This window comes from Myodes glareolus, chromosome 2 (assembly GCF_982192425.1).
Source record: "Myodes glareolus chromosome 2, mMyoGla1.1, whole genome shotgun sequence".
Taxonomy (NCBI): domain Eukaryota; kingdom Metazoa; phylum Chordata; class Mammalia; order Rodentia; family Cricetidae; genus Myodes; species Myodes glareolus.
The window spans coordinates 125,721,059-125,745,859 of record NC_142027.1 but is presented as its reverse complement, the minus strand read 5'-3'; the positions used below and the strand labels follow the sequence as shown (position 1 = coordinate 125,745,859).

The 24,801-nt window shown below is 53.8% G+C and overlaps 1 protein-coding gene across 7 annotated transcripts in view; it reads right to left on the bottom strand.

Annotated features, from left to right (window-relative positions):
• Positions 1–24,801, bottom strand: part of Cux2 (cut like homeobox 2) — a 175,782-nt gene that overhangs the window by 13,099 nt on the left and 137,882 nt on the right. For 6 of the 7 annotated variants that reach the window (XM_087903660.1, XM_087903661.1, XM_087903665.1 and 3 more), the window contains exons 5-16: positions 14,776–14,910; positions 13,326–13,446; positions 12,037–12,113; positions 10,954–11,020; positions 9,880–9,928; positions 8,299–8,403; positions 5,823–6,014; positions 5,688–5,746; positions 4,395–4,443; positions 4,201–4,321; positions 2,701–3,342; positions 1,926–2,027 (exon numbers count right to left, since the gene is read on the bottom strand). In XM_087903660.1, coding sequence (XP_087759786.1) covers positions 1,926–2,027; positions 2,701–3,342; positions 4,201–4,321; positions 4,395–4,443; positions 5,688–5,746; positions 5,823–6,014; positions 8,299–8,403; positions 9,880–9,928; positions 10,954–11,020; positions 12,037–12,113; positions 13,326–13,446; positions 14,776–14,910 — 1,719 coding nt within the window. The remainder of the gene's footprint in view (positions 1–1,925; positions 2,028–2,700; positions 3,343–4,200; positions 4,322–4,394; positions 4,444–5,687; positions 5,747–5,822; positions 6,015–8,298; positions 8,404–9,879; positions 9,929–10,953; positions 11,021–12,036; positions 12,114–13,325; positions 13,447–14,775; positions 14,911–24,801) is intronic. The other variant, XM_087903664.1, reaches the window with a different exon arrangement.

Sequence of the window (24,801 nt, the reverse complement as noted above, 5' to 3'; positions counted from 1 at the left end):
AGACAGGTCCCCACAACCTTCCTCTATGACCCTTCTGTGCCGTCTGCATCCTGGGGACCACCACACAGCCATTAATTTTTTTTCCCAGTGAAAAGTGATAGAGCAGTATTCAGTCACGAAGAGGAACACAGCACGGGTCCGCGCTGTGACCTAGAAAACATTTCAAACAAGAAGAGGTGACAACCCACATGACTTCAAAGAACCAGCCAACTCAGGCTGAGTCGGGGAGTGCGGCTCTTTGGGATGGGAAGGCTTCCCCTCCCCTTCATTCTTCAAGACAGGCTCTCTCTGTGTAGCCCTGGCTGTCCTGGAACTCACTCTGAACACAGAGATCCACCTGCCTCTGCCTCCTGAGTTCTGGGATAAAAGGCTTGCGCGGCCACCGCCAAGCCAGGTCGTATTACTCCCCTGCCCCCATTCTGGACGTTTCTTTTGGTTCTCTCAAGTAGACACCCGGAGCTAGCAGTGGGCCAAGAACCCCTCCTCCTTGGCGAGGGCTAGTACTCTCTACTTGGTTCTTCCCAGCTGTTTGGGGCTTGTGGAGGTGGGAGTTGGGGGGTGTGCCCACCCTTGTAACTTAGTCTCTCGTGGCTGGCCCTGTTACGGAGCATGAACATTTCCTTGATCCTGCTGCTAACTTCAACACTGCCCCCTGTCAGTCACCAAGACTGACTGGTGTAGCCTTGCTGCTAAATCTCACCAACATCTGTAGCCCTGTCTAGCATGCAGTAGGAGCTATAAGATGTATCATGAGTGGCTCTGAGGATTAGATAGTGGGGCAGTGCAGCCAGCCCACCGGGCATGTGCCCTCAGTTTGGGGACACCTTTTCCTTATAGGGCTTTGCAGCCGGGACAGTTGCACTGATCCTCCACCAGGGGGCAGGAGACACCGCACAGTACGGTGGGAGCACTGAACCTAGTATCGCAGGCAGCCAAGGTTTATACCTCAGGGTGTTAAGTGTGCAACTTGGGCCTGAGGGCAGAAGCCCCCTAAGTCAGTGGCAGGGACAGCCACATGGTCAGAGCTACTGACTGCAGAATCACAAGGAAGAGGAAGACTTCTTCTTTCCTTCCTTCCTTCCTTCCTTCCTTCCTTCCTTCCTTCCTTCCCTTTCTTTTCCTTTCTTTCTCTCTCTCTCTCTCTCTCTTTTTCTTTTTCTTTTTTTTTTTTTGAGACAGGGTTTCCTTTTGAAGCCCTGGTTGTCCTGGAACTCGCTTTGTAGACCAGGCTGGCCTCGAACTCACGGAGATCTGCCTGCCTTTGCCTCCCAAGTGCTGGGATTAAAGACATGTGTCGCCACCACCCGGATGAAAGATGGTTGTGACTGTATTGCTCTGTCCACATGCTTCTGTGTGCTCCCCCCACTGGAAAGCACTGACCTCACTTGGTCCCCCCCACAGCTTTCAGAAAAGTGGGCTAATACCATCCCCATCTTAAAGATGAGAAGACAGAGGCAGAGAGAGAGGCCAGGTTACTAGCCCAAGGTCACACAGCTAATCAGCTAATCACAGCATAAGCCAGTCCAGTCATCCCGTACTCAGTACCGTCGGTCACAAGTGGGAAGACAAAGCAATGGGTAGCACCCCAGTCCATCTGAGTAAGGTGGGGCTTCCTGGAGGAGGTGATGCATCAGGAAGTGAATGGGAGTTGGTTAAACGTTCTGGGGAGGGTGTAGTGTCAGGGTCTATAGGAGTCCTGGGAGAGGTGTGGAGGGCATGAAGACTCTGGTCTGGATGTCTTGCTAAACGGCTGGGATATTTTCTCGGGAGCAGTGGGGAGCTACAGGAGATACCTGAACAGTGGCATGCCTGTGTTTGTGCTCCAGAAAGGTCCTTCTGGCCCCCGGAATGCTCTGGGGTGACAGGTGGAGGAGGCCCTTGAGGTGCAGACAAGGGTCAGAGGTCATTGGTTAAGGCCTACTCACCTCCCTTCTGAGACTCAATTTCCTTCTTGGCCTGCTCCAGGATACTCTTGATGGCGTCGTCTGAGCCCGTCTCAGGTGTGCGGATTCTCGGGGTGATGCTGCCTGGGGGAGGCACGAAGGTGGCGGCTGTGGGGCCTGTAGGTGGGGGGTCAGGCCCCGGAGGTGGGCAGGAGGGCACAGACCAGACTGTCCTCGGGAAGGGCAGGGCCACAGCTTACTCTATGGGACACACGGTTGATGGCATAGTGACTCTGGTACTGGAACCCAGGGCCTTGGGAATGCTAGGCCAGTGCTAAGTTAGCACTGAGCCATGTGCCCAGCCGGACTTTGGCTTAACAGTGACAGACCATGACGATGATGGCAACAGCTAACACTTTTCTTTTCTTTTTCTTTTTTTAAGATGGGGTCTCTCTGTGCAGCTTTTGCTGTCCTGGAACTCACAAGAGATCCACCCGCCTCTGTCTCCTGAGAGTTGGGATTAAAGGCGTGCGCCTGACCAGTTTCCACTCCTTGAGCGGCTCTGCATCCTGGTGTTCTGGGTCCTTTCAGCCGCTCTCCAGAGAGCTGACAGATGGGGAAGCTGGGGAACTGGCCTAGAGCCTAGGCTGAGCTGCCTGGGGTGAGTCTGGGGGAGTAAAGGTGGGGGGGCAGTGAAGGAGGGAGTGAAGTCATACATCTTTCCCTCAAAAGGAGGAAATTGAGGCACAGGGCAGCAGCTCACCTACCCCGGGTTACACATGGCGCTGGACGGTGGTGGGGCTGCTTCATGGCTCACCTCGCTGCCGCACCTGGATGGTGCGCAGGGCCAGCACATTCTGCTCATCTGACAGGAACTGCTTCATCTTGATGAAGGGCTCCTTACCCTTCACTGTGAGCTTGCGCCAGGGCTTGGGCCGTGCCAGGATCTCACTCACCGAGCCTTGCGACAGTCCCAGCACATAGTGACCGAACACACGTTGGCCAATGTTGTGCTTCAGCAGCTGTTCCTTCACCTGGAAGGCGATCTCCGCCGTGTCCAGCTGCTCCTCCTCTGGCCCAGCCCCGTCCACAGGCTCCGGGGCCCCAGTGGGCTCAGGGCCGAGTGCCGAGGTGGCGGGAGCCGTTGGAGGTTTGGCACCACCATAGAAGGCAGGTGGGCATGCCAGCAGATTGCCCGCTTCCCCTTTGAAGGCAGCCGGGCCCATTATGTTCTTGGGCAGCAGTGGGTCCCCAGTCAGCCTCTCCCCGGATGCCAGGCTGGGGAAGGGGGACAGTGAGAAAGTCCTTGGCCCATCAGGACCCAGGCTGGAGCCCAGCAGGGGCTGCCCTGGGCTCGGGGACAGTGGGTCTTCCAGGCCTGGTGGAGGTGGAAGCTGAGGGTAGGGGGGCTCCGTGCCCAGTGAACCCTTGATAGAGTCATCCTCCGAGGGGTCCTCCTCTAGAACACCAGGAGGGATGCACAGACAGACAGAGGGACAAAGAGGCAGATGGTAACGGAGGAGAGGGATATGCAGAGGCAAGAGAGATGGTTAGAGTGACGGAGAGCGAGGGGATAGAGATGGGTATATATATATATATATATATATATATATATATATATATAGAGAGAGAGAGAGAGAGAGAGAGAGAGAGAGAGAGAGAGAGAGAGCGGGGACAGGAAATATGGGGTAATGGAGGGACAGGGAGAAGGAAAGGCTATAGATCTCAGAGATAATAAACACCCACGCTGGCTGTTTCCCCTCCATTCTCAAATCCCACCTCCTCGGACCCCCTTCAAATGCTGGTTTATGGGTGCCATCTACTGCCATTGGGAAGATTACCCTAGCAAGCAGGGATGGGCTCACTGTCACACAGGTGTCCTATGTCCCTCTGTGCCTACACCACTCAGGCCACCAGCACTTTCAGTTTAGAGGTAAAGGGATGACTAATGACCCTGCTGTATTTTTGGGGAGGGTCACAAGGTTAAAAGGTCACTGAGTCACTTGTGGGGAGAAGGCAGTTTTAGGCTGTGCGCCATTCCTTGAAGGCTGGTTGTGGGTTGGGGTACGGACACCTCCTGTCCTGACTTCTTAAAGCCCAGCTGAACGCAGGGTCAAGGGAGGTCATCGGGAGCCTTGGGACTCCCTAGCACTTTGGATATGAGGAAGCACCACACAGCAGGAGTTCATCTCCCGCACTTGGTCTTGGATCTCCTGCCTCAGACAGCAGTGGCCCTGGGGAGGAGGTTAAACAGTCCAGGGGCATCCCTGCCCAGATCCCAGCCCAGGTGGCCCTCAGAGTGTCCCTTGTTTCCTACCAGGGCTGGCCAGCAGTGCCGGCTTCTCCATCAGGAACTTCTGGCTGGGAAAGAAGGTCTCCTTGGCCATGTGCAGTGGGTCGTCTGGCTTGGCCAGGGCCTGAGGAGACAGGAAGCAAGGCTGAGACGGCATGGTTGGTGCAGCCTCAGGGGCAGGGGCTGCTGGGGACAGGGATGGAGGCGGGGACATGTACCTGCGGGAGGCTGCAGGTGCTGGAGGCCAGTTTCATGGCTCTCAGGATGCTGCCGGAGAAAGTAGAGAGGCCTGAGGTCAGTGCGCCCCAGCAGGAGGGGAGGCCCCAAGTGAGGTGCTGTCTATACCTCTGCTACTAGACTCTTCCCAGGCAACCTTGGGTCTGAAGGTAGCCCAGGCTAGCTTCAAACTCATTATGTAGCTGAGGCTGGCCTTGAAGTCCTGATCCTCCTGCCTCCACCTCTCAAGGGCTGGGATTACAGTACTATCAACCTCTGGTCTTTTCTTTTTCCTTCTCTCCCCTTTTCTCCTAGCTTTCTCTTGCTTCCCACCCCTCCTTCTCCATTCCTTTGTGGTTCTAGGGAAGGGACCTAGGGCCTCTTGCATGCCGCACAAATCCTCTGCCATTGGGCTACCCAGCCTGTGCTTTTAGCAAATGTGGATAGAAACGATAGAATACATTGCTTTTCAGAAAGTTCCAAAAAGCAAAAATTGAATTTGCCTTGGGCTGTATGCTGAGCACCGAAGTAGCTCCACAGGGGTCATGGGAGAAGAGATGATGAAGTCCCAGGAGGCTGTGCCTGGATTCCATGGAGTACACTATCACAGTCATACTGGGGGCTTAGGCATCTGACCCTGGGGACACCAAGGGTCAACTGTCTACTGCAAACTATGACAAGGTGACTATCTCCATGTCTTCATGGAACAGGATAAGGCTAGTTTTTCTGTCAACGTGACACAGGCTAGAGTCATTGGAGAGGGAACCTTAACTGAGAAAATGTCTCTGTGAGATTGGCCTATAGACTGTGGGGGTGTTTCCTTGATTAGTGATTGATGTGGGAAGGAAAGTCGTTCTACAAGCAAAGTGGTCCTTGATGCTCCAAGAAAGCAGGCTGAGCAAGCCATGGGGAGCAAGCCAGGAAGCAGCACCCCTCCATGGCCTCTGCTTCAGCTCCTGCTTCCAGATTCCTGCTTCCTGCCCTGGCTTTCCCCGATGATGGCCTGGAATCTGTAAGCTACAAGTCGGCTTGTGTTAGCATTTTACCACAGCAGTAGAGACCAAACTAAGACAACCAGTTTGTTTTGTTGAAGTCCAGGCTGGGGTGACAGCCCCCCTGCCTCGGCCTCCTGAATGCTAGGCTAATAGGCACGCAACACCATGCCTAGCTCGAACTGGACCAGTTTTGATGGGCCAAGTGCTAACTGGAGGAGATGTGGACACCGCAGTGGGAAGATGAGAGGGGAGGTCATGGGCTTCGCACGCAGTCCCAGCCAGCACCGTTCAGCCCCATACCTCAGTTCTGTTTTAATCTCTTCATAGTCAGCCTGGGCCTCGAGCTTTTCTTGTAGTTTCTAGAAGACAAACGGGGTCAGTGACACTGGCCCTGTGCTCCCCGCTTGCCACCAACCCTGCCACCCTGGGACCTGCCTCTATGGCCTCAGATTTGGCTGCCAGTTGCCGCTCCAGCTCAGCGATCTGGTTGGCTGAGACCTCCTCCAGCTCCTGCAAGGAGTGTCGTAGCTGCTGTGCATCCTTCAGCAGTCTCAGGATCTCTCTGTCCTTGGAGGCCAGTGCTGCCTCCAGCCGGGGACCTGAGCACAATGCGAAGCTCACCTTCTCCTGGGGACAGAATGGGTTGTGAGCGGCTTTGAGAGGCTGAGCCAGGGCATGCCATCCCTGGTCCCCAGGCAGAAGGAAACATTCCGTCTGGTGATCCAATATCCCAGGTAGCTCCTGTCTCCTATGTATGACCTGCGGTTTCCTCTACATAAGCCATGCCTCATTCAAAACCTTTCTTGCCAAAGAACAACAGTGGCTGGGTGTCAGAGGCAGGAGGATGACCACAAGGTTCCAGGTCAGCTAAGCCTCTGTTGGTTAAGTAGGGGGGGGGGCCCAGTTTAATCTCTGGAGCATGTGAGGAAAGGCTGGGCATGGTGGCCTCCATGTGAAGCCCAGTGCTGGGCAGGTGGAGGCAGCTGGATCCCTGGAGCTCACTAGCCAGCCTAGACTAGTGCATGTGGTCCAGGTCAGTGAGAGGACTTATTTCAGATAATAAGGTGGACAGCCTCCAAGGAACATCATCCAAGGTTGTCCTCTGGCTTCAACACACATGGGAACATGCACATACACATATATGCCCATATGCATACATGTATACGTACACACAGAGAAAGGGGGGGGGAAAGGAAAATGCTGAGCAGGGAGGAACTGTGGCAAAGGAAATTCCAAAACAGGTTTGAGTAGCCTGTCTGGGTCCTACCCCAAGGGAATCAACCCATCCAGGGAACCAGAGAGCCTCGGGGCTAGATCAAAGATACCCAGGCACTGGCCACGTTACTGTGGCATCTTCTGTCTCCTAATTTGTTCCAGGCCTGTCACCCATCTAGAGTCTTGGAAATTGCCCCTGTGTCCCTATGACAAGGGACAGGGTGCTATCTGTGGGGCCTGGGTCAGGCTAGTCTTAGGCTCAGTTACACAATCTAAGAAGTAGTTAGAAAAAAAAGAGAAAGCCTTCCTGCACGAAAACAGCCCACCACTACTAATCCTGCCTTCTTCCGTGGAGATAAATGCCAATTAAAACAGGAAGCGGATGCCATTAATACATTAAATTAATTAGCATCAAGCGCCACTGTTGTGCTCAGAAAAACTGCCTCCCAAACCAGCCAGGCTCCCTGTGGCTGGCTAGCCATTTGCAGGTTCCAGGGGGGTTAATTAAGAACCACTGGTAACTCCTCCCCAGACAGCCACCAAAGCTCTGCCGCTCTCTAGATAATGCTTCTCTGGGACATCAACAAAGACACTGTCTCCTGGGACCCAGTCACAAGTACCTTTCTGGAGTCTCACACCGACAGACAGACAGACAGACACAGACACACACTGAACTTCTCACATCAAAGACTCATAGTCACTGATCCATATCATCCCAGACACGCACATGCGTGGGTGCAAGAGGCCCCACCAAAGACATGCTCCTGATAGCAGTCAAAAGCACTGGCTGGTTCCCAGCACCTTCTGTGAGCCACGCAGTCCTCTCCATAACCCTGTAAGGTAGGTGAGGATGGGGGAGGAAACTGAGGCACAGTCAGCGTGTGTGCACACACACCGTCACGGCTATAGATAGAGACACTGTTCAGTGTACACACTGAGGGAGCACTCTGACATAGTGCCCACATGTTAAGGAAGGCATAAACACCGCATGCAGAAACACGGGAAGGGGGCAGACCAGAGACTACATAAGGGCAGAATGGTGGGTGGTGACTAAAACCTTTAGGCTGGCAATGACCCCAGGATCCTTGGAGGTGCTGGCCAGGAAAAAGGGTAAAGATGGGCTGACTTGTTCAGGGACCTCGAGATTGACAGCTGAGAAGAGTTCTGTATAGCATGTCACCTGTAAGTTTTAGGACTTAAGGGCTAAGGGCTAAGTACAAGTCCCAAGCCTTCTTCTAGTGCCTGATCAGGGCCATAAAGTCCTAAGCAGCCACCAAACAAAACCGATGTTCAACAGTACCCCCTGGTGGCCACCAAACGCACTGCACCTCAATCACATTGCCCAAATCTTGGCACACCTTGCAATGGGTTTGACTCTCTCTGACCTGTGAACAATTCCAGCATTCCCGGGCAAGGCGAGGGAGGCATCCGAAGGAAGACACAAGGCTTTTCGTTAATCAAGAGTCGATGGAAGCTGGACCACTTAAAATGGTGGCTACAGCATTACCAGCAATACTGTGCTGGTACAACAGGTTGCAAGTGACCGTCTTAGGAGGCTGACCTAATAACGCCAGCCCCCATGAGTCCCTGCTCATGTCACGGTGCCCTCCAGGGCCACCCATTTTTCCCATGTGCAGAGATGTGGCCTTCTCTAGTCTTTCCCTCTGCCACCTTCCCTTCCGAGGTACAGCCTTACCCCACTGGGTCCCTGAGGGGAACAGCAAGCCAGGCGGATGGAGCTGTTGACCGAGGCCAGCTGCTCCCGTAGGCTTTCCACCTCCCGCTGGGCGGCCTCTGCACGCTGGGGGAGGGAAGAAGGGAGCCAGTGAGCGACAAAAGGCGAAACCTGCACCATCTTGGGGCTCCCAGGATCTAGGTGCTCATGTTGTGAGTCCTGACCCAGACCATGACCTAGGAAGTCACTACTGTCACAGCTCATGACTGGGCACCTTTCCTTTCCTGGTGAGATGGCATTATAGAGCAGAGGCTGCCAGGGGCATCTCTAGATAATGCTGGGGTGCCTGGGACCCCAAAAGAGAGCACACTCCTTCTGCCAGTGTGGGGAGGGGCAGGAAGTGGCTGTCCGCACCCATTCCCAGGTGGCTCTAGACTGGGTCTAGATTGTGCCCCAGAGGGGGCATCTGCAGAGGTGGCCCTGGTTCACAGATTGCGATAGGCCTCTGGGAGAGCCACTTGGCCTTCTAAGGCCTCAGTTTCCCTTTTGCAAAATGGAGGTATTAAAAACATCAGAGAAGGCTTGAGTGCTTAAAGACAGAGCCGGGTAATTTGCTAAAAGGAGTCTATGGTAGAGCTTAACCCCACTCCTGCAGTTACTTGGTTATTTATTTCAGAATCTTCTATAGTCTGGACTGGCTCTGAACTTGATATGTGGTTGAGTATGACCTTGAATTCCTGGTCTTCCTGTCTCTACCACAGGTGTATACCACCTTTTCTAAAGCCCATGCCATTGGTCAAGATCTTCACAGAGAAACCCTGCCTCAAAACACTGGAAAAACAACAAGAAAATTCACTAAAAATGCTCTAAATATAAATACTAAAAATAGGGATCATTTAATTATCATTAAAAACACACAGGTGCTGCCTAAGATGTGGCTCAGTTAGTTGACAGTGCTTGCTCAGCATGCGTGAAGCCGCAGGGTTCAATCCCCAGCACAGGTTATAGAAAACATAAATTTAATGTGGCAGCACACGTCTGTAATCCTAGCACTCGGGAGTTGGGGACAGGAGGAGCAAGAGTTCAAGGTCATTGTCAGCTACTCTGGCAGCTCAAGGCCAGCCTGAGACACAGCAAATCCTGCCTCAAACCAAACAGAAAGTCCAAGCAACCAACCACAGGAGCAGAGCTCAGGAAATCCTCTATCACCACTGCCCTGGTCCTGCCTCCTGGGGGACACTGATTCCATGGTGGCTGGAGCTGAGGCGTCAGGAGTCTGCACTGTGCTCACAGGGACTGGCCTCCCAGTAAGTTCTGAAAGCCAGCCCCAAGGTGCCCAAGGTGTCTCCTGTCACAGGGTCTCCTGTAGTGACCCGAGGAAAATTGCCGTGTGTCCTCCACAGGACTGGCCGGCCTGCTGACCATAGGGATGTCCATGGATGAGGAGTTTGTAGGCCCTTTCTGGTCAGGCCTCAGCTGTGGCATTTCAGGGAGTCTGGCAAGGCCAGAGAGCTGGGGCCCACACTTCTCCCAGCCAGCCCTTCTCCCTCAGTCCTGCCCCCTATCCCCACCCACTGGAAGCTTCAGGGGCTTTCCGCTTACCTGGTTGGCTTTCTCCAGGTTCGTCATGATCAGGCCGACCTCATCTGCCCTAGACACAAAGGAAAGGGGACCTGAGACTGGCTGGCAGCCTCCGCCTGCCTGTACCTCTGCCCCACAGTGTGGGCCATGGAGGCTGTGCTCCACACTCCCCACCAGAGACAAAAACAGGCAGGGTGGAAAAGAATCCTGACTGCTGGAAACCGGACACTGCGCCTCAAAACTCCTCTTGAAGGCAGCCCAGCCCCCACTACCCTCAGGGTCCCCATCTCTGGGGAGCCACCACCAGTGCTGCCCCCCACTGTACCTCTACTGAGTGTCCTTCCCCCTAAGAGTCAGCTCCCCCACACAGTGGTACCACTTCTTCCACACTGAGGGCCAGGACAGGTTTGCCTAGCTGGGTGGGACTCTGGGATCTAGGGGACACTGCTGGTCACACCTGTGTGCACACATGCTCTAGGCTTTCCCTGCACCGGCTGTCTCGACTTCTTAAGGTGCACTAGGCTGCCTGCCTAGGCCACACCTGCCTTCAATGCCCCTGCCTCAGCAAGCTCTTCCCTTGGAGACAGCAATCACAAGCTCAGCACAGCGCCTGTACACGGCAAGTACTCAACAGCAACTATGAATGGATGCCTCGTGGCTGTTACTGTCTGTGTCTGCTCTCACTAAAGCTGGGGCAGGAGTTCATGGTTCCCCCAGGGTCTCAGAGGCACAGCACCAGATAAACAGTAGGCGCTCGGTGCTTATGGAGTGAGCGATGTCTTAAACCTGAAGAAGGGCTTCCACTCTGAGTCACTGCAATGCTGTCACTTGGCCTCCATGGGTCAGGGGTTAGGGTCAGGGGTGAGGGTGCCCAGTGGCCTCATTCAGGTGGGTCCAAGGGTGTTGTGCCTGTGGTATGTGAGTGGGATGGGAAGATGGATTGGGTGCATGCCTGGGAATGAGGAACAGAGCTGCTCAGAGACTGGAGAGTCAGAAAGAGGTTGCTTCTGTGTGTGTGCGTGTGTGTACGTGTGTGTGTGTGTGTGTGTGTGTGTGTGTGTGTACAGAGGGAGAAGGCACCCCCAGCTCACTTACTTGGCCGCAGCCTCCTCATCGTATTTCCTCCTCAGCTCCAGCAGCTCCGTCTGTGTGGCCTTTAGCGCTGGGAAGGGTGAAGACCCAGTGAGGAGCAGCACTGGCCAGCCCCCCCCCCCCACCCCATACACGCTGGAAGGCAGTTTGGGTGGAAAGGAATTGAAGAGCTGGCAGCGGGGGGGGGGGGACCCTCCTGTCTAGGGCAGATGAGGGCCTTTTAGAGCAGTGGGTTCTCAACCCGTGGATCATGACCCCTTTTGGGTCACAGTGGCCCTTTCACGGGGTCACGTATCAGATAATTGCATTAAGATTCATTACAGCAGCACAATTACAGCTATGAGGTAGCAATGAGAATAATGTTATGGTTGGGGTCAGCACAACATGAGGAGCTGTATTAAAGGGCCCGCAGCATTAGGAAGGCTGAGAACCACTGTATTATATATCCTGAGAGGCACCGGGAGCAGTGACTTAGTGGGGCTGTCTACTGTCTTGCACTGCAGGCCTGGGTGGAGCCACTTGACCCACCCTGAGGCCAGCCTTGCCAGCAAAGCCAGGAGCTTCAGTCTGTGACTGACATTGAGATTTATAGAAAAATCCAGTGGTTTGTTTGTTTGTTTTATCTTCTTTTTCTTTGTTTTGGTATTTAGGGACAGAATTTCATGGTATGTCTAAGGCTGGTCTGGAACTCACTGTGTAGCTCAGGCTAGCCTTAATCCTCCTGCCTCAGGTGCCTGCCAGTTACACTGAGAAATCTAAAGGGTACGTTACTCACTCTGGGCCACCAGATCCTGCCTGGTGGCCCAGGGCAGTAGCCACCTTCTGGCAACCTGGTTCCACCAGGTGCCCCAGACACCATCTCTGCCACTGCCTCCATGGCTCGCTGTCAAAGAATCACCCCATTTGGTTCCATCCAAGCTAGCGGCTTTGGGCTGGCCCCTGCTGAATGAATTGTTCTCTACACCCTATTTCTGGCTTCCTTTCTGTCTTGGGGCACACCAACCCATCTCCCCATGTTCATGGCTTGACCTCCACACTGTTTCCAGCCACCTGGTTTGAGGGCTGCCACCTGAGCCGGGGTCATACCTGAATGTAACACCTTGATTTTCTCCTCTGCCTCCCCCAGCCTGGCTGCCAAGGTGATGTGGACTTCTTGGAGGCCCCTGCAGAGACAGGACTGCTCATGCTGCTTGCAGGGACCAACCTGGTCCCACCCCAAGCTACGCCCTCCCCATTGTCTGCACTTTATGAGGAATCCAGACCTGGTACATCTACTGCTCCCACAGTCTGCTCTGCTGCTACAGTCTCCTTGGGCTGGCACTGATGCCCTGGGCCTCAGTGTGTTGTCTGCTGGGGAATATTCCTTTATACTGTATGAATATATATTGCTATGATTGGTTTAATAAACAAGCTGACTGGTCAATAGCTGAACAGAATAAAGTTAGGTAGGAAAGCCAAACTGAGAATGATGGGATGAGGAAGGGCGGAGTCAGGAGTCGCCAGCCAGATGCAGAGGGAGCAGGAGATAAACGTGCCACGCTGATAAAGGTCCTGCCATATGGCAGGGCATAAATAAGGAATATGGTTAACTTAAAATGTAAGAGCTAGTTAGTAAAAGGCCTGAGCTATTGATTGAGCATTTACAATTAATATAAGCCTCTGTGTGGTAATCTGGAAGCAGCCCCGGGACAGGTAACCCTGTCTACACTTATCTATAAAGCAGAGATCTTGAAGGACTCCACCACAGTGTGTGTTATGGGGCCTGCAATGTCAGTCTGCGGCCTTCCTGGTTTTATTCCTGTTCCACAGGGTCATTCTGCTGCCTGGGGCAGGAGCTTGGATGTTCAGTCAGTCCACCGAGGCCTCTCTCAGGTGGAGCAGCAGCAAGTCTGCTGGCAGTGAGTTGGGGAAGGGTGATACACACAGATCTGGGACTGACACTCCTAACTGGGAACGAGCCCTTGAACTCTGGTCACCTTCCTGCTCAGCATTGCTGCTCCAGGCTTCTACCTCAGATTCTTCAAACAGGCTGCTCCCTGGGCCTATCACACCCTTCCTATCTACCCCTGCAGAAGTCTCACTGACGGACCCACTCCCCCACCATGCCCTCCTGGGGCCCTGGAAAGATCATCCCATGGCCAGATCAGAAGTACATATATCCACCCCTCTGGGTAAGACTAATGAATGTACCCAGACCAGCCCATTCCTCAGACAGGGTAACTGAGGCTGAAGAGTGATGAGGCAAGAGTCCTAGGGTTGGCCTCAGGGTCCTCACCCTTCCCCATCTCCCACCTGCCCTTGACTGCCCCAGGTGGGCTTTCTGGTGGCCCTCCCTCCCCATCCCTCTCTCCGTCCTTCCCTCCCTCCCTCCTCACTTCTGTCTCTCGGCCTCATCCTTCTGCAGCAAGGTGTCTGTCAGGAGGGTATGCTGGGGACCTGGCAGGTGGCTGCCGTTGGCTGGCGTGTGCCCAGTAGGACACGTCCCCTCGTTCTGCTCTGTGGAAGACAGGGAGGACCACACTCATCACTGAGATGCAGTCACAGAAGTTTCCCACCGGCCACATGGACCCCTGGGATCAGCCCCTCACTGGATTCTGGGCTGGCATGCTCACAAAGCGTGCTGACTGGTTTTTATGTCAGCGTGACACAGGCTACAGTCATCTGAGGAGAGTAGAGAGCCTCAATTAAGAAACTACTTCCATAGTATAGGATTGTAGACAGGCCAGTAGGGCATTTTCTTAATTAGTGATCAATGGGGGAGAGACCAATCCATGGTGGTGGGGTGATCCTTGGGTTGGTGGTCCTGGGTTCTATAAGAAAGCTGACTGAGCAAGCCATGGGGAACAAGCCAGTAAGCAGCACCCTCCATGGCCTCTGCATCAGCTCCTGCCTCCAGGTTCCTGTCCTGCTTGAGTTCCTGTCCTGACTTCCCTCAGTGTAAGCCAGATAAACCCTTTCCTTCCCAAACTGCTTATGGTTATGGGGTTTGTTTGGTCACAGTAATAATGACCCTGGCTAAGACACAAAGACAAATTCCCAACGTTCCAGCCTCAGACAGCACACTCAGGGGCTCCTTCTGACCAAAAGGAGCCATCTCCCTTATCACTGGAGAAGGGACCAACAGCTATCTGTGGTGCCCGTGCTGCTGGCCTTGGCTCCCTCCAGCACCCCAGCCCTCTCACCTCCTCCCTCCTCCACTCCCCTCCCCCACCTATGCATTCTCTTGCCTGCACTCTTGCTCTCTCTCTCTTCATCCTCCCTCCCTCTCTCTCTCCCCCCTCCTTCTCTCTCTCCCTCTCCCTCCCTCTCCAGCTGTCTTGCTCTCCCTGTGCTCTCCCCTCTCCCCCACCTCCTGCCCCCCTCCTCCCTCACAGCAGGTCCAGTCTGCTGGCCATGTTCAGTTCACTACTTTCTCTCCATGCTCTGGACCCTTCCAGATGCCTCTGGTTGTTCTCTCTCATATCTACAATATGAAACCTTCCACTTAACCATACCATGGAGTGATCATGTCAGTTTATACAAGGTTGGGGTGTTTGTTTGTTTGTTTGTTTTGAGACAGGGTCTGTGTAGCTCAGGCTGGTCTTTGGTCTTGGCCTCCTGAGGGGTGGAATGTCAGGCATGGTGGTCTGTGGTCCGCACTGCTCTGACTGAATGCCATGTGTACAAGGTGATAGGGTCCAAGGGCACAGATTCTGAGCCCTGCTACCATAACCCACTGTCACGGGAGACAGTGAAGCCCAGCTCCCATCCCACGACCCCAGGCTTGGCTGGAACTCCGACATCCAGATTTGTCCCACCATGATCCCATGGTGGCTTCGTCAGTACCTCTGATGCTGGGTGGCTCTGGGCACCTCTTCCACAAGATGTGCAGGTCTTGTAGGCGCTGCCCGCTGCGGTCAAAGCTGGGGCGCTGCAGTCTGTCGTCCAGAGTCTGCGCCACCTCAAACGAAGGAACAGTGTCTGCAAGGCGAGAGAGAGAAGGGGGGAGTTGAAGGTCAGGGGATCAAGGCGGCTTTCCACAGAAAACCGGGGGAAAGTATGTAAGAATCACTCGGGGTCACTCTGACAGCTATGGACAGTAGAGATAACTTCTTTCTTTTTCATTTATTCTAAAGATTCAAAAAATTTTAAAATTGTGTGTGTATGTGTATGTGTAGGGAGTATGTGCACATGAGTGTGGGTGGCCTGAGGTATCAGATGCCCTGGAGTTGGAGTTACAGGTGGTTGTGAGCCACCTTACAAGGGTGCTGGAAAACAAACTTGGGTCCCCTACAAGTGCTGGTTTGAATGAGAATGGCCCTCATAGGCTCCTATGTTTAAATGCTTGGCTCCCAGTTAGGGGAACTATTTGGGAAGGATTAGGAGGTGCAGCCACGCTGAGGTCTGTCAGTGGGTATGGGCTTTGAGGTTTCAAAAGCCTATGCCAGGTCCAACCTTTTAATTTATTTATTATTTATTTTTGTTTTGTTTTGAGATGGGGTATCTCTATGTATTCCTGGTTGTTTTGGAACTTAACTCTGTAAATAAGGCTGAGATTCACCTGCCTCTGCCTCTCAAATGCTGGGATTAAAGGTACATGGCACCATACCCAGCTGCAGCCGGATCTGATCCTCTGCCTACTGCCTGTGGATAGAACGGAACATTCTTAGTTCCTTCTCTGGCACCACGCCCGCATGTTGCCATGCATTTCTAAGGTTGGGAGGCCCCTCCAAGTCTTCTAGGATACTTGTATGTTTTGGGAGCTTCCTCTCCCCTGGACAGTGTCTCAATCAGCATGTAACTGACTTCTGCTATTCAGGTCAGAATCACAAAGCCCCCCCCCCACCCCCCCACCCCCCCACCCCCCCCACCCCCCCACCCCCCCACCCCCCCCCACCCCCCGCTTGTCGCCACTTATACACAGTGACTACATGAGACAGCGAAACTGCTGAGGGAACCAAGCTGAGCCAGGACGTCCCGACCTGGGGGTCAAATGACCATCAGTTCTGTGGCTCTTCTACTGCTCCTGGAGCCCCTCACTGCCTGTTTCCAGAAAGCTCTCTCTCACCCCTGGGTGGACACACCATGGGCTGTGACCAATTAAGAGGAAGAAAACCCACTCCGGGACGTAAGCCATCACACCCAATGCACTCGAGAGGTCAAGGGGAGAGACACCTTGCAGGGGACAGATCCCAGCACAGGAACGGCAACCACAGTTCTCAGTGCACCCTGTGGCTGGCTTGGACCCAACCCACAGTCATATGAAAACAACAACAACAATAACCGAGGCTCCGGGAGTCAGGTGATGAGGAATTGGGGTCAGGGTCTCTGGTGGCAGTTTACGAATGTGGCCAGACCCAGCGTGTGCAATTACAGCCTCAGCAGGTGCATGCAAGGCTCATGGATGTGTCCTGGACCACGGTACCTGAGGCTCTAGTTCCTTCTCATCCCGAGCCCCTTTTCCATTGACCCACACACTCAATTCTCAGGATTGTTGTGCAGCTTTGACAAGCAGCTGTCCCCTTCTGTGCCTCACTGTAGACACAGAAACCCCAACTATTCCTTCTTCATGATGCCCCAGCCCTCACCTCAGAGGCTATGCACAGGAGTGCCAGCAAGAACATGCTCCCCCCTTCCAGCAGCTCAAATGCCACCTCTTCCAGGAAGACCTCCACATTGAGCCCATTCTGACCCTGTGTCCCCTTCAAAGGTCCCACCACAGTCAGTCTCATTCCTCTCTAAGTCCACTTTTGCTATCCCTTGGTCCACACTGGAGTCACTTCCATTTGCTTCTCCCTTCTCACTGAACCTGGCTGAAGCTTGGCAGTCTAGACAAGCACCATGCCCGCATGGGACGCCTTTGGGTCTGGCAGAACAAGGTGATTCCTTGTTTTATTCTTTGTCTCCTGTTTGTTGGGGTGGCGGAAGGCTGGACGATGCGTGCATCGAGGTGAGCAGGTGTGAGGGACTTGGCAGTGGCTCTCCTCTGTCAGCAGCCCCCCCCAACGCCTGCCATTAGGCCGGGCCTGCTCAGCGGGGTGTGCCATTATGCCTCCCCGGGCTGGTGTAATTATACATTGACATAATTAACCCAGCAAGCGCATTAGGCAGGCCGGCTAAAAATTCATCTCTAATTATTTGTTGTGTGCATGCTAACGAGCCCATCTGCACTGCCTTTGTACAACACGAACAAATTAATTTACAAGTCTAGATTTTTTAATAAGTTCAAGGAATTGCTTTCTATTGTGGCCTGGTTTTTGAGCAAGGAAGAAAAAAAGGTGCTGGGTGTTTGCAGGGGTCGGGGAAGCTAGATAAACATGGGAGAGCAGAGGCAAAAGAGGCCAACAGGGCAGGGAAGTTTCAGATTGGGGCCCAGAGGCCCAGAAGGCAGGCCAAAGGACCGCACCAGGGCAGGAAAGGTGTCTGTCACCTGCTGCTCACAGAGACCAGGGTCAGCCCTTGGCCCTCTTTGAGTTCCTGGCTGATGTGTGCATCCCACCCTGGGAGTCTGGCCTCCACACGGGAGAGGTGGAAGGAATATGGGCTGGGGAGTTCTTACTTCCCAGGAGGCACTAAAGGGGAGATTCAAAAGAAGACAGCTGGCGACCTGGTGATGAGGCTTGTCAGCTCAACCCCTCTGGAGGCCACAGCAGGAGGATTGCAAGTTCAAGGTCCACCAGGGTGACTTAGTAAAAGGAAGCCTGGGGATGTGGCTTGGCTGGTTTAATGCTGGTCTCGTGTGCATGGAGCCCAGTTTCAACACTGACTCCTCATAAATCAGGAGTGATGGCACACACCTCTAATCCCAGCACTCTGGAGATGGAGGCAGGAGGATGAGGCCAGCCTGGGCTACATAAAATCCTGTTCAAGGCCGGGTTACATAAGACCCTGGCTATGGGGTGGGGGTGGGGTAGGAGGCTGGAGATGTGGCTCAGCAGCAGAGCGCTTGCCTAGTGGGCACAAGGCTCTGGGTCTGACCCTCTGCACAACCTACTCAAATGGATAAAAGACAGGGAGGGAGAGATGGTGTGACTCAGGGTGGGAACAGCCCTGGCCCCGCTGGCCATGTGGCTCTGTGCAGTTACCGCTGACCCAAGTCTGGAGATTAGGAGTGTGGGAGCTGAGCAAGGCGAGGCACTGGCTGCTCACGGAAGCTCAGGTGTCCTGGGGCCAGCCAGCCTACAGTGATGGTCTGTGGAGTCTGGAGGTAGAGGGTGACTCCACATGCTGTCATTGGTTCCTGGGAGAAATGGATCCAAGTCTCCTTGCTCTGAGATAACTCTGCTCTGGGACTCCTGAGACCACACAGAAGGCTCCCTTGGAGACAGGCTGGCTTGCTTCATTTGCCACTTAATTCCAACCCAGTGCTATAACGGGGTCCTCCCAGCCACGTGACTTCCACTGCCACGTTGGGAGGTAAGCAATGGATCTCAGTTGTACAGATGAAGAAACTGAGGCATGAGGTACTACTCCTGAGTAAGGCAATGGGGGAAGGGACCCCCCACGGTGGCCCTCCAGGGCAGGCTGAGATCCCCAGTCTTCCAGCTGGTGGATATGGAGGAACCCCAGAGCTCCCTACCCCTGCCACTCTCTTGCTTGGTCACTTCCAGGGCCTGTGATGAGGAGAGCCATGAACTCAAGGCCAAATCCTAGCTATGACGTTGCCATGGAAGTGGCTTAGGGTCCCTTGGGCCTCAGTTTCCCTGTAGGCAGCTGGAGATAGGAAGAGGGCATACTACCTGGAGTCAGCAAAGGACGGTCAGCTCAAGGAGCCCCAGACAGTGCAGACTTAGGTCCAGGCACTGTCATGGCTCCTGTTAGTGAGATTATTTTATGTCCCTTCTGAAACAGAGCACCTGAGAGGAGAGGTGGAGGGGGAACAGTGCCCGGCTCCCCCACTGAGCCCCCTCAAGGCCACAAGAGCCAAACTGCTCCCAGCAGTGACTGAGAACATTCAAGGCTGTCACGCCTACCCACTCTGCAAGGGACCAGGTGCACGGGCCAAGCTCTCAGGTGGACACTGTGCAGGAGGTGGTGCTTCTGCCCTGACCCTGAACTTGCAACCTCTAGAAACCCTGCACATATTCGTATTCCAGTCCTCCCTGAGCCCTGGGGATCAGGTAACTCAGAGCTGAAAGTTGGGCACAGGTACGTGGGGGTGTGTATCCATAGCTGGTCAGTACAGGGATTGTACCAAGCACTGTGGTAACTCAGGACACGACACAGGCCAACACTCCTGTGTCTGAGTCCAAGGGCAGTGGGAAGACTCACACACGCTATGTGCAATGTGGCTGAAGGGGGAACAAGATGGGAGCCCACTCACACTGCTCCCAGTAGCTGTGGGTGGTGACTGCGGCAGGAGGGGAGACAGTCAGCCAGGTTTCCGGGGGGGCGGGGTGAGGTGGGCTCACTGCTGGCTGTGTGTGGTCACAGACTGAACAATGGGAGAAAAGCCCTTGACCTGGGACTGGCCCCTGGCTTCCATGTTGTCTCCCTCATCCCTGGGGTCCGGCGCTGGCCGGTCACATGGCGCATAGTCAATAAATGTGGCTTGTCTGAGAAGTGTGGTGGAGGAGGAAGCTGAAAGTGGTTGCCTGGGGCCCTGCATAGAGCTCTGACAGAGGCACCATGACCATTTATCAACTGCCCATCATTCTGTCCAAGCTGGGGAAGGCAGAGAGGACTTCTCCCTACACCTGCAAGGCGCAGTCCTGGGAGGCAGGCCCTGACTTCTGACCTGCAGAGCTGTGGGGCACAAGCCTGTTGCAGCAGTAGCCACTCAGATGGGACAGAGGGCCAAGAGACAGGTGAGGCTATGATAGAGACAGGGCCCCTGTCATCAAGAATGGACTCGTGGGGTAGGCTGGAGAGAAGCAGAGGCAGCATGGGGCCGAAGCAGAATGTTCTAGTCAACAGGATATATCTGGGGAAACAGTCCCGGTCAGGCTGAGGACGGGAGGGTGCTCTCTGCTCCTTTATTCTCTAGAGTCACCACAAGACCTCAGTGGTTCCTCATGACTACAGTTCACAGTCACAGATGAGGCCGTGGGGCTCAGAGAGGCCACTAGCACCCACGTCAGTCCCCTCCACTTCCTTCTGCCTGGTTTAGTGTCCTGGGACACCAGGCTAAGGACACATTGCTGGGCAGTGCCTCACCTAGTGACTCCTGCAGCTAGGGCCCGTGTGGAGAGGGTGGGGCTGAGTCCTGCGGACACAGGAGCTTTTTGATTCAACCTAGATGTCTCAAAAGCAAAAGCTGGGAACCCCAAATCCAAAGTATATGACCAAGCAAGGTTGTGGATAAGCTGAACTGACTGGACTTTACAAAGGGTGAGGGTGGCCCAGATGTGGAGAGGTGAGAGTGAGATCTGGGTGGCTCAGGGCCATGGCCTGCTTTTGATGCATGGGTGGCTAATAAAAGCGGAGGAGAGCGTTCTTGTGTGAGGAAGCCTGGCCTATGCCTCCTGGTCCTCGGGTGGGAGGCAGGGGCTGGAGACACAGGGAAAGATGTCTGGTTCTTCCCTCCTTTTGCATCCACCCCAAAGTGGCACGCAGAGGAATTTTGGGGATGCTAAAGGCAGAAGGCTGGCCACAAGGCTGCTTAGAAACATATATGCAGAAGTATGCGTGCACCCCTCCAAGCTCAAGCCCAGGCAGTAGCCTGCTCCCATCTGGGCTCGGGCGGTGCCTGTGTGGGTGGCACAGAGTCCTAACTTTTCCTTAGCAGATGGGTACAGCTCCCTCCCTCTATAACAGCCATGGGCCTACCCTACCCTCTCTTTTCTCCCCACAGTGGCCTGAGCTGACCGGCTCAGAGGCCTCTGGAAACGGGGGAGGGGAGGGTCTCGAGGGTCCCCCTCCATGACACTGGGTATTCAGTGGCAGCAGAAGCCACTGTTAGCTGAGCAGCTACGACAAGCCAGGCACCTGAAATGCTATCCTGTTCAATACTTCTAAGGTAGCAGGGAATGAGCTCATCTGTTCAGATGAAAACAGCAGCCCAGAAAGGGAGAGAGTTTCTTAAAGTCACCCGGTCACAAAACATGTGCAAACACGGCTCCATGTGTGAAGTGCACAGATGTCCCAGGAGGGCAGGAAGAGGTCCATCTCACTCAACACCGTGCCTCTGTGGCAAACAGCAGGCACTCAGTACTGCCAAAGGAGTGGTGCAGGGGCCACAGCAGGCTGGGTGGTTTGCGCCACAGCCCCATTAAAAGGGTACAACTGTCTACATATTATGTGTCAGGGAAACAGGCTGGGGAGGAGCCAGGCATGGAGGGAGACACAGTAGAGCGGAGCCCCTTCTTCCTCTGTCGTCTCCCCTGTCCTGGCATTTGCAGCTCTTTGCTGCCCTCAGCACTGGGGGATCTCACAGGAGACGCTGGGGCTCTGCTAGTGAGAGCAGCTGGTTTCCAGCAAGAGTCTCCCTATCCTCTTGGCCCAGCCCCCAAAGGACTGGCAGTAAAGCCCCTTCCACAGTGTTCCTTCTTTCCCCGAATCTCCCAAAGTCCTTCGATTTATGAATGAATTTAACAGCAAGGGTGGACACCAGCGAGGGTGGTCTTAGATTCCAGTTCTTCTCTGCTGTGTGACCTCCAGTAAGAGACCTGACCTCTTTGAACCTACCCTGAAGTGGGTGTATTAGTGTGTGTGTGTGTGTGTGTGTGTGTGTGTGTGTGTGTGCGCACACACACACACACTTTTGAGGGGCTAGCATAATGCCTGTCAGGCAGGCAGTGCCCCTAAACAGCACCCCAGAAATGCCCTGGCAAGATGGCATTTCTGTCTTCCATTCGAGTTCAAATGAAGTGTTTCTCTGTGTTCTTATGACTCCCTAGAGACGCAACCATGGGGGAGGGGAAGGGAGGGAAGAAGGGAGGGAGGGAGGGTGATAGCAGGAGCAACAGTGGGCACCGCTATTCCTGATTATACTAAAACCTCTTTGCCACAGCCATCACTAGATGGCGCTAGAATTAGTCATTTGGGACAAACCTCAAAATCTTTATTTTACTTCCTGCTTCCATCGAAAATATATTTCATACATTTCAGATTTAAAATTTTAGAAGATCACAAAAATACTCAAAAACCCCTTCCAACCTTCAGGCGAAAATGTGTTTAAAAATAGGACACAGAAAGAAAGATTTGGTAAGACTCTCTACTTTCTAGAAATCGTGGTTTGCACATCTGCTAGGCACCGTATATAAGAGAGGTAATGAACAAAGTTAAAAAGCAAAAATCAGTTTAGGAGAGAAAATGCCAAGCATGTCTACCAGTCCCAGCATCCCATCCCTAATATGCAAAGAGCATCTACACATCAACAATCCTTAAGTCCCGATACGCATGAAGGAACGACACAAATGGTCCATTTGCAAAATACAATGTCTGAGAACACAGTAACTAAAGAGGAGCTGTGCAGACCAACAAGGAGAAGCAGCCTCGTCTGTTCTGACCACAGGGTTTATCATCAGGACGTGGACTTTCCTTTGTACATTCTGTTCTTCTCAGCCAGAGAAACCCAGCACAACAGCACTGAGCCCTTGGCGCATGGGCAGTATGGGAAGGGGCTCAGGACACCCCAGAACAGCTACATAGGAACAGACCCACAGCCAAGGCTGGGAAAGGGGACCTGGAGGGTCTCTGTAGAGGTTCACATGGGGTGACACAGTGAGGTGACAAACAGTTCCTCGAGTTCCTTCTTTTCACTTGCTGTTGTCTGAGAGCTGTGTGTGTAAAGCAAAGCGACTTTCTTTCTTCTTCTTCTTTTTAGGCTTGAGAAGACACATTAAAAACCCCGAAACCTGGCCAAGTAGCTCCCTGTTGCACAGACCACGATGTCCCCGGGCCCTAGACAGGTGACAGCCCCGCGGGATTCATAGCAGACACTTGCAACCCTTGGACCCTGAGGTCCACAGGCTATGGGATGTTCCTTAAAATCCCCTCACGCATGAAGCATCAAACCCTCATGCCAACCAACCAGAAGGTTCTGTGACCTCTTTTTTAAAGACATAGAGACCAGAGAGGGTGAGGCTCCGGGCTAAGGCCATGCAGCTCAATACACTGAGGACGGAGTACCTCTGCCACTGCACCCAAAACCTTCCTTCTCTCTTCCCCAAGCGGTCTCACCCTGAGAGGACACTGCAGAGCAAGGCACACCAGCAGGGAAGTCTCAAGCCTGGCACCCGAGTTTTAGAAACACAAAGAAAATACAAGAAGCCGTTTGGGCCACTCACCTGTCTTGCAGTGGGCTCAGTCGTGTGTCCACGTGTCCCCCTGGCCTCCCTGGCTCTCTCCTCCTCCTGTTCCCCTGTTCTAGTCACTGGGTCCCCAGGTTCTCCTGCTGAGGCTGGGCCGGGTCCCCCCACGACTTGGCTTGTGCACAGTGAAGACATCAGCTATCAACACGGCACGCCGAAGCCAAGGAGTTTAAATCAAGTCTTCCCTCACAACAATGACATTAATTACGCTTTTAACACATTTTACTGGGTTTTTTTTCTCACTTCGTGCCACATCTGTGCGAACAATATCCAAAAGATTTACGGTTTTCTTCCGTAATTACAGATACACGGACTGCGCACTTATCAAAATAGTTGCTGAGCAATCAGCCCGCGTCTCGCTGCCTGCCAAGGGCTCGTGCTGGCAGCAGCCAGTCATTCAGACGGAAATGTTGAATCAGGACTTGGGTGGGGGTAACTGCGACAAATAATTTGCCTGTCAAGACATAGACCAATGGGGAGTTGGTGCATCCCGGCTGCGTAGGGGTGAGAAGAGTGTGCGAGTGTGTGTGTGTGTGTCTGCTCAGAGTCCCCCCAAACCTCCACATCTGACATTTGCTTCTCGTGTCTGTGGATAACATTTAATGAGCACAAAAATACGTCTTCTCGATTCCCTGAAGAAATCATTAAAACATTGTGTTATTCTTAAATGTCTCGAAAATGAATTAGTGCCCCTAAAGGGGCTGTTTGTGTGGCGCATCTCCATCCGTTAAGGCTCCTCGTTTTCTAACTCGGTGACAGCTGGGATATGGCACCCCTCCCTCCCCTTTCTTCACGGGAGGATACCTGGGAAGGCATGGGGGTCAGTGCTAGGCTCCCCAGCCTCCTCATGACCTCTGAGTACCCAGGCTTTAGGGACAGGTGTAAGAGGCAATGAGGATTTTTTTGGAAGGTTCCACACCAGTCTCAGGGGCTCACGTGGCTCTTGGCTGAGCCCACAACTGAGTTAAAACAGCCTGGGGTTCCGAAAGATGAGGGTCCCATGGTGAATCCGAGAAGTGAAATATTGTTTTCTCTTACATGCATGCACACGTGTGTGTGTGTGTGTGTGTGTGTGTGTATACTTGCATGTCTGCCTGAGTGTGTGCAAGCATGTGTGTGCCAGGTGGAGGTCAGAAGTCAGCCTCAGGTGTCCTTCCTTGTTTTTTGAGACAGGCCCCAGTGTCCTGGAGCTCCTCCAATAGCCTGGAGGCTGCCTGTCCCTGACCACCCCCCCCACCCCCCCCCCCCCCCCACCCCCGCCCCGGGAATCCGCCTGGCTCTGGATTACCAGCATTTACCACCACACCCAGGATGTCACCCAGGCAAACACTGAACCAACTGAGCCACCTCCCCAGCTCTTTTACTTTGTTGTTGAGACAGTCTCACTGTGTAGCCCAGGCTAGTCTCAGCCTTCTGAGCGCTAGAATCACAGATGTGAACTACCATGCCCAACTTGAAGCCTCATGTCTGACCAAGTGTCAGAATGGCTGGTGCACCCCGCCCCCCCCCCCCCCAGCTTAGCAAGGCAGTCTATTGGAGTGGTCCTTGTGGCCCTGACATCTGCGATGTGAGGGGTGGTGTGGACCAACATATGGGGAAGCAACAGGAATCATGTACT